The 9783-nt window shown below is 38.5% G+C and overlaps 1 protein-coding gene across 1 annotated transcript; it reads left to right on the top strand.

Annotated features, from left to right (window-relative positions):
* Window positions 1-1120: 1120 nt before the first annotated feature.
* On the top strand, window positions 1121-9225 carry serinc2l (serine incorporator 2, like). Its single transcript, XM_042490677.1, has 10 exons — window positions 1121-1232; window positions 2085-2246; window positions 2787-2974; window positions 3086-3165; window positions 3334-3471; window positions 3642-3811; window positions 4453-4543; window positions 5389-5539; window positions 5631-5840; window positions 7466-9225. The coding sequence occupies exons 1-10, from the start codon at window positions 1194-1196 to the stop codon at window positions 7602-7604; spliced, it is 1368 nt and encodes a 455-aa protein (XP_042346611.1). The 5' UTR covers window positions 1121-1193; the 3' UTR covers window positions 7605-9225.
* Window positions 9226-9783: the final 558 nt, after the last annotated feature.

The raw sequence follows: 9783 nt of genomic DNA, 5'->3' as shown, positions 1-9783 counted from the left end.
CTCTACCAACAGCATGAGCTTTAAAGAGGCTTCTGTCCACACCTGACAGCCTCTTATCGCTATCCATGTAGTTTTATACTGGCACTCCTGAGAAGACGCTCCTGGGATGCTGGGCAAGAGGACAGATGGTTGGTTTCAAAGACACACCCACATTATGTCCACTTTGCTTCGCAGATAGGCCTACAACTACAGTCTATATTGGACTGAAGTAAATTAACACTGGCACAACAAATACAGCAATTTAACCCATTAATGCGGCATGATTTTATTTTCCATCCTACTCACATCTACTTTATTTAAGCTTGAAACACATCAAAAAGTAATTACACTTTTCCTGTATGTACATTTTTTGATCAGCTACTACTTCTGCATACTTTGAGCTAGAGAATCCGTTGAAGTGTCAAACATTATGCTGTTTCAGGCATTTATAGTTGTATTCAATTGTTGTATTCAATTTTATGTATTTTTAAAGTCATTTCTTAATTCGGCCATTGCAGCCTTTCAGTTAACTTTTAGTTGTCTTTCAGCTTCTTAAGGTAATTCAGCTTAGCTTTCAATTCTTCCAGTTTTACATTGTAGCTTCCAGGTTTTCCAGCAGTGTAGTCAATGCATTTGAACCTTTAGAATCAGAATCAGGATCCAGTTTTATTGCCAAGTAGACTTACATATACAAGGAATTTGACTTGGTGATTGGTGCAAAGCAATTAACATAAAGGAAGAATAAAAAATATTTAATTTAAATAGTGTAAGAATTAAGATAAAAATATAAAAGCAATTTTAAAATATAAAATGAAAAAATAGAATATAAAGAACAAAACATGAATAAAAAGTGCAATGGAGGAATAGTATAGATGTGCAGAAGTTGGAGATATAGTGCAACTACTATCTGTGAAGCAATATGATTTAATTTCTGCATTTTCTGCAATGCTTTTTAACTCTGCAATGCGTGGCTATCCGCACACACTTTCTGCAGGAAATGCATTTTGTGTTTTTTCCTTATTTATTTTCACCCTACTCACATCTCTTAATGGGCTTACCACAGCATGTTACACTTTCGGTCTTTTAAGTTGAAAAGCCTGTCATTTAAAGAAATAGGATTTTTATTTTGAAGAGTAGCGACTTCCGACTGTTTGTTTCTCCACAGGAAAGGACGCCAAAGACAACTGGACTAATTTCAGCATTTTAATGTAAAAATGGGGGCTTGTCTGGCGTTGTGCTCTTTAGCCAGTTGTGTAAGTATCCAATCTCAATACTGACATTATTTTAGGTACTAACGGAAGGCTTTATTCACTCTCGCTGTGCTAACGTTAAACTAGGTGAGCTAAACTACGGCTAGTAAAGGAATTACGCTAAGTGACAGTCGACGTCTTATTATTGTAACGGTAACTAACGTTTAGCTACGTTAATTGGTAGCCCAGTAACTGTTACGCCACTCGACATATCGCTCTTTCTGTAGCTAAATTTAAAGCAAGTTATCTTAGCAAGATAGTGAATCAGCAGAGTGAACAATGATCGAGGAAGTGTGAGATCAGGCCATTTATACTAGCGTTAGACACATCTAATGTTGGCTTAACGTTAGGTGGTGAAATCCCAAGATATTGGCTCATCAAATGTTATGTAACTGACGCTACATTATATTTTAAAGCGAGTTCTCCTCTAGCACATCTACTCCGGATCTGGCAGATAATTATACTTCAGACAGTTTAAATAGGCAATCTAGGTCCTGTTTGTCTTTCTACGTGTTGACCTAAGTGTTGACATTACAAAAGTCAAGGGACACGCCCTAGCCAAGTTTTCTTGATACACTGGGAGAGCCACAGGCCTGTGTTGTATCTTGTATTTTGAGTTTAAGCAGTATGTTATTCAGCTATGTGGGTGGGTGGTGCTTATCCACTTGAATCCAGTAAATTCACCATCACGATAAATAATTTACCAGCCCAGTATGTACAAAACCTATGAGTGGCTTTCTGCCAAAGTATTTGCTCACATTTGACTGCTGATTTGTAAACGCGTGTCCAGCTGCCCAAAGCTTTAACTGTCTTTTTGTCCTCCCACTGCTTTGCCGTCCTCTGTATCATTCACAGGCCTCCTGTCTGTGTGGCTCAGCACCATGCCTTCTGTGTGGCTGCTGTCCCTCCTCCAACAATTCCACCATCACACGGCTGGTCTTCTCCTTCTTTTTGCTGCTGGGGACCATGGTGTCCGTCATCATGATCCTACCTGGAATGGAGACACAGCTCCGTAAAGTAAGATCGCTGTTCTTTTTAATGTAATCACTTAACAGTGTTCACTGTATTGCATTAAAATGTATTTATATATTTAAAAGGATACCCACAAGCTGATGCCAATAAAGCCAGCTAGTCTTCCCGGGGTCCAAAATTCAGTACATCTTTTTCATATTATCTTATCATATACACAGGGATGTCAGTGATGTACTTTAGTTTCTAAACCAAAGATGCTGCATACAACATTGCAGTTTTGCTATCCTAATTCCATCACATAAACACATCAGTTCCTGTTACAATAAGTGGTCTTAGATGCTCATTGAATCCAATAATTAATGGCTTAATAAATGACTATCCTTATTAAAGCATTAGATTTTGGGCAAGATAACATGATTTGGATATCACTTGCTGTTCTGGTGAAATTACTGTGAAAGATACTATCATAAAATGTGTCGCTAGATGCTGTTACTGCTGTGGAAGTATTGGTACAACTTTTCTCCGCAGTAAAAACTTGATATGCTGAATCACACATTTGTCTCGTGACCTTCTTCTGTTTTGTAGATCCCAGGTTTCTGCGAGGGAGGAAGCTCTATACCTGGTTTTGAAAACAAGGTCAAATGTGATGTCATTGTGGGCTACAAGTCTGTGTACCGCATGTGCTTCGCCATGACCTGCTTCTTCTTTCTGTTCGCCGCCATCATGATCCGTGTCCGTAGCAGCAAAGACCCTCGTGCAGCTATTCAAAATGGGTGAGTGCTTCCCCGGGCTTACATGGAAAACATGTGTCAGGGGATGGTGGGGTGTGCTACTTTTGTCTGTCTTCTGTACTCATGATGGGTGTGTAACTATTTATTTTCCAGGTTCTGGTTCTTTAAGTTTCTGATCCTGATTGGAATAACAGTGGGAGCTTTTTTCATCCCTGACGGAACATTTCATACTGGTACTAACATACTCTGTTGAATTACTGCAAATCAAAACATAGGGTATCTTTTTCAAGAGCAGACGCTGACTTTGTAATTGATCAGTGAGTCAGGCAAAAGAGAAAAATCTATCTCTGATCAACAGTTTTCAGAAACTGCATGAGTTGTGTTTCCTCTTCACCTCACAGTTTGGTTTTACTTCGGAGTGGTGGGATCCTTCATCTTCATTCTAATCCAACTTATTCTTCTCATCGACTTTGCCCACTCCTGGAACAAGGTGTGGGTAGAAAATGCTGAAAATGGTGACAACAAATGCTGGTTTGCAGGTACAACATTCACTTGGAAGAAGCCTTTCTTGCCATGCGAACATACTATACACTTGACCAATATTTTAAATAGATTAGACAGATCTCCTCTGCTGTACAAGTCAGTAGTACACTGTTATATTCGTAGTTTTAAAATATTCCATGTGAATGTATTTCTGTGTTATTTCCAGGCCTGCTGTCTTTCACCATCCTCCACTATGCACTTGCTATCACTGCTGTGGTGCTTTTCTACATTTACTACACACAGCCTGACGACTGCACGGAGCACAAGGTCTTCATTAGCCTCAACCTCATCTTCTGCATCATCATCTCTGTTGTCTCCATCCTGCCCAAGATACAGGTACAGTGTGCACCATAATAGGGCCATTTTACTCTAATGCAGATTCATTTGAAAACACTTAAAAAAAACAAACATTTTGGTCCCCTTCCATACTAATCCAGCATTTTCTTTAAAAAAAAAAACAAACAAAAAAACAAAACAGCATACCAAAAAAACTGCATTTTTAAGAGACTTTTTGCAATGGGGAAATGACAGTCTTGATTTGTAATGTGATACATCATCGTGGTATCATTGTGTGTGTTTATGCTGTAACATGCCTCAGAAAAAAATGACAAATATGTTCCTTTTGTTTTGTGTTGTAATGTTTGTGATGAAATTTGAGACCCCAGTGTAAAAGGAAAACAGCTGTTCTGGGTATTTTTTACATGGCCTTACACCTGTCCTGTGAGAAGGGTTTCTTTTGCTTTAACAGCAGGAGCTGCTGGTCTCCAATTAGTAAAATCTAATATGTAGAAACATGTTCTCCCCTTGCTTCACCAATGAGTCATTTTTTTTCCAGTCTCAGTTGAGTTTTGGTAGAAATACGTCCAAGTACAGTTACATAAACATTTATTGCAAGGTAGCTTAATATCAGCTTACATTTTGCAGTTGTTACATTTTAAGCCTATTTATTTAGTGTTTTCTTTTCTCTTTTTTTACAGGAAGCTCAGCCACACTCTGGTTTGCTCCAGGCTTCGCTCATCTCCCTCTACACCATGTATGTCACTTGGTCTGCAATGACCAACAATCCAAGTGAGTCTCCTGTCGTCTTTGAGCGTAGTTGCAGCTCTCCTCTGAAGCTTTTGGTTGCATGCTCAGTTGTGATTATACTCACTGTTTTCTTTGAATGTACTGTATATGTGTCTGCTGCAGCATTTTGATCATGCTGGTGAGTTTTTGATTGCATGCTTTAGGAAAAAAGAGCTGCTTTTTGCTAATAGTTGTCACACCTTCCTTGTCTCCTGTTGTGTGATTTGCCTTTGCCAAGTGAATGGCAACAATGGGCACGTCTGTGGTGACTGTAGGGTTAGTTTGATCTACATGTAGGCTTTTTAGATCCTTTCATGGACAACATTGAAAGTGCATCTCTACAACCCACATATAAATGGATTTCACCTTTTTTTGAAAGATGCACTTTTGTCGTTTCTAGATATCAAAGGCAACAACTGTTATATTTATATTGACAGAAACAGAAAAATACAAAAGAATGGATCTTATTGTTTTAATGTTGTCTACGAAACCACATTGAAAACACCAGTGTGGATGAAACCCTGCTTAGAGTAAAACAGTGTTGTCACATTTATTCCAATGCAATGTATTTATCAGCTGGAAAACATGTACACTTTGTTATTAATGTACTGTACATATCTTTCCAAGTGCATCTCTTATCACCTTCGGAGGTGTTTGCGGCAACTTCAGTGTTAAATAAGATTTTATGTAAAAAGTGTTAAAACATTTTATTGCCATTACAATGAATTTAGGATTAATTCAAGATCATGTCAAGGTTTATGTAGACAGGCTCGCTGTGTAATAATGTTTTTTTAAACCTGTTATAGTGTAAAAAATGTCTAATGTGTGCATTTGCTCTGATGTCTTAGATCGAAAGTGTAACCCCAGCCTGTTGAGTCTGGTGTCAAACGTCAACACCACTGAACCATCTGGTGACGGCACCCCAGGACAGGTGCAGTGGTGGGACGCTCAGGGCATTGTTGGTTTGATCATCTTCCTCTTCTGCACTCTCTATGCCAGGTAGGTTTAAAACCACCGCTTATTCTGTTTTATGTTCAGTTTTGTATTATTAATATTTTTGTAAAACTGTCTTTGTCTGTCTATTTTGTAGTATCCGTTCATCCAGTAACACGCAGGTCAACAAGCTGATGCAGACAGAGGAGGGCATCGGGTCAGGGGGAGAGGGTGTGGTGGGAGAGGATGGCATACGCAGGGCTGTGGACAATGAGGAGGAAAAAGTCTCTTACAGTTACTCCTTTTTCCACTTTCACCTCTGCCTGGCCTCACTGTACATCATGATGACTCTCACCAACTGGTACCAGTAAGTATCTCTCACCCACAGCTTGTTAAACCTCTAACAATCTCCATGATAACAGTAGATATGTTGGCATTTCATAGCAGGAAAAGAACAGGTGTAACTGATAATATTTAAAAACAACTGTATTTTATTTAGTGCAGTTTGTTTCAGAGTCCTGGAACTGTCCATGCACACTAGCATGGCCCCCTGGGACAGTGATAAGTAAAGATTTTGAAAAAAGTTTGTACTGGGAATTTACAGATAAGATTGTGACTGCAAAACATACAGGTGTGAGTTTCAGATTGTTTTCTGTGAAAATACTGAATAAACATATGGATATAAAGAGTATGTGACACAGATACTGATGAAAACTAGCAATTTAAGCATTCAGTGACACAATTTACAGACCTAAAGTCCCGCCCCCCTTAGTTACTATTACTAGGTCAGGCAAGCTTGACAAAAAGAAACATTGCAACAACAGCTCCATTTTTGCTTGATGCTGCAGTGTGAGAGGCCAAAAGTACGGACAACAGTATTTAGGGCTATATTCACAATGGGATGCTAAATGTTGTGTATTTTTAAAATAAATAACATCAAAAGAGGCACATAGCCTTACAGAGATAATATTAACAAAGAAACCTCAGCCTTGATCTGGCTAATAGTAATTCATATCATCTTAAAAATATATTAGTTAGCAATCAACCTATCTGTCCTTTTCCAAATCTCTTTGATGTTACCGTGAATTAAGGAGGAAGCAAACCTGACTGATCTTACATAAGGCTAACTCCTTTTAATTTTGCAAAATGTTGCTGTTTGATAATATTTGTGAATTTATGATGGGACTTCAGACAACACAATGTGTTTACACCAGTGTAATGTGTAGTGTTGCTTGAGGTCACCCAGCCACATTTTAACCATCTTCAGAGTGTGGTTTTCTTTTCAGAGCATATCTGAGTATAACAGGAAAGAGGTAATGCCACCAAGCTTGTTCAACTGTTAGTGGAGCACGAAATGCAAAGGGGAGGGATGTAGGAAGAGTCACTTCTTTGGATATGACATACGTTTTGAAACATGGCCTGCAGTTACATGTACATGAATAACTAGTTTATGAGGCTTATCCTGCTTAGAATCATATTCGGGATATGGTGTTTACATGAGCACAGACAAAATTGGGTTAGTCATGTTCCACGTATATATCACAGTTTCTTACCAAGTACTCCATCTAGCACATTTGGGTTTCTCATGAACTGAATATGGTGTTTACATGATCAAACACATAAACAGAATGCTCCAAAAACTCGATCATATACAGTCATTCATGCTCATGTAAACACAGTCATAAACACATCTGTTTGATGCTTCTGAGATGGCCAAGTGTTTCTAAATCAGCAGCTTTCAGTGGTTGTTGCACAGGCACGCGAGGCCTCCGGTGTGGCCACTAGAGGGCACATTGCTTCACCTGAAGTCATTCCATCAACACAGCATGAATGTTATTCTCTAAAATCAGCTCAATTTAGTGAAAGAAATCAAAAAGTTCATCCTCTACAGTGCAAATTCTAATCGTTCATGGGTGTAAAAATATCGGTATATGAATTTGTTAAAATGTTTTGGTTTTTTTTACTGAATTTTACTCTTCCCTCTGTCCTCAGACCGGACACCACCACCCAAGCCATGCAGAGCCGTATGCCAGCCGTGTGGGTGAAGATGAGCTCCAGTTGGCTGGGTCTCGGGCTATACCTGTGGACCCTCATCGCCCCTCTGATCTTCCCTGACAGAGATTTCAACTGAGTATGACTTATCTTTTGGCTGTATTTGTTTCTTTTGTTTTCTTGCCTATTGTATTAGGCAGTGTGAAGGAAGCTATGAAGGCAATGGGAAGGATGTCATATAGGAAATATGTTTAATTTCTTCTTGTTCCTTTTTCAGTTAATTGCCTCTGCTGTTACTGTGCTGGTGTTGTTTTTCTCCTCTCGGTATGATTATTTAGTATGTTAGTCACTGAAGATATTCAAAAGTGTAAAAGTGGATTTTTTTAGTTAGCCTGATTAATGATGGATTTGGCTACTGGAATGCCAGTATCTCACCTTCATAGACAACTCCCTACCTTCCGCCTGATGTAGTCTGAACTATCACAAAGACTGAACAACAAGGCATATACTCGATACCTCAGACATTTCACTAACAGATTCCCTTTTAGGGCCTGTGAGATCTTACCTCTCTGATTGGCCGGGTCTGGAATCCCTGATTAGCTGGACTCTTTTAGTGCTGGGGGCAACAAGGAGAACCCTCCTCAGGAGCCCCCGAGTGAGTTGAGTGTGAGAGTTAGATAAGACTAAAATGACACACCCTACAGATCATAGCAGGGCTTCCCTCTCGCTGCTGGGCTGTATGCAAATCCACGTCATTACACCTTGAGACAGAGAGTCCGAATAGACCACCAGTCTAATCTCAGCTCTTCCTCATCTACTCCAACATAGGGTAATTTATCTCTGGTGCTACGCCTTTCCATGTCTGACTGTGTTTGGCCTTGTACAGCCACGGGCAACAATCTGTACCTGTATAGCAGTGTGCTTGCAACAGGGAGACATGTATTGATCCATAGCAGTCAACGTCATGTGTAGTGGTGCGGTTCAGGGGGTGATGGCGTGAACTTCTCACAAATGCCTTTATTTCCAGGAGGCTGCAGAGCGTGTTGTTGAGTTTACAGGATAAAAGGGATTTTTAATTGTTGCAGTGTACAACACAATAAGGACGTATTTCAGAAATGATACATACTGTATTGATACTGTAATGGTACTGTTAAATGGTATTGACTTCATAGTATGTTGATGGTTGTGATGGTGGTACAGTAATTTTATGCATTATATGGTATTTACCTCAATTTCAATATGAATGGAATACGTAAAATAAATACCCGTATGTTTTGTACTTGTAAATGTTTTTGGTACAATCCTCAAAATATGATTATTTTTCTGTTGTTTTTTTTTTTTTTTCAAACATTTCAATGCCCAAACAAATGAATCAGATTTGCTGTTTCTCCAGCTGTATACAAGTTGTGAATGGAGTTTTTTTAAGTGTTGCGATAAATTAAATCTTTTTTATATTCATTTTCTTCATCAAACATCTTAAATGTATTGTGCATTTTACCGTTATCGCCAAACTGGGGGGATTATTTTGGCAGAATTGCCATTGTTCAATCATAACATTTTAAAACACTATTAAGTGCCTTTTTGTAGTCCTGCGTTTAAAAAGAATTTAACACTAATGCTGACGTGTGCTTATTATGCCTTGCCTCACATTGTGGTGAGTCAGTCATTGCATGCCAATAAGGCATAGGCTTATGACATGGATTAATATTGTAATTAATGTATAAACACAATTTTGAATAAAGATGGAAGTCTATCACTCACTATTTCTTGGTCTAAGTCTCAGTAGAGGCTCAGGTGTGTCCCATGAAATATGATGTTCTGAGTAAAATTATCCTCAGTGGAGTTTCATAGGAACCCAGTTAGCTTCCCATGACAATGCTAAATTAAAACACTTGTGTATCCAGCAAATAATAATGGCCAAATATTTGCCCCTTTTTGCCTCGCAGTAAACTGAAGCAGCGAATGTTTCTGATGTGTCTTGTTTCTGGTACAGTAAAACTACACAAGATTAAATTAAACATTTGAATACCTTAGATACAGTTATTACTGTTGAGGGTTGAGAACCAAAGGGACATGATATTTGACCAGTTTAACAGGACAGCAAAATAAAAATAAAAACATCTTAAAATGTCCTTACTTAATTTATTGAATTTAATCTTTTCCTTTAAAACTTCATAAATGTGAATAACAGTTAACTTAATGAATAATGCTTTACATGACATATTAAAAAAAAAGTACATTTATTAAGTGAGTAAATAGTAAGTGCACTTGCACCTTTTTTTGGCCCCAAAATATTGGGCAACTTCATTGCAAAAAGA

The sequence above is a fragment of the Plectropomus leopardus genome, chromosome 7 (assembly GCF_008729295.1).
Source record: "Plectropomus leopardus isolate mb chromosome 7, YSFRI_Pleo_2.0, whole genome shotgun sequence".
Lineage (NCBI taxonomy): Eukaryota > Metazoa > Chordata > Actinopteri > Perciformes > Serranidae > Plectropomus > Plectropomus leopardus.
Note: the sequence above shows the minus strand (reverse complement) of the source record. Positions and strands in the feature narration are given on the sequence as shown.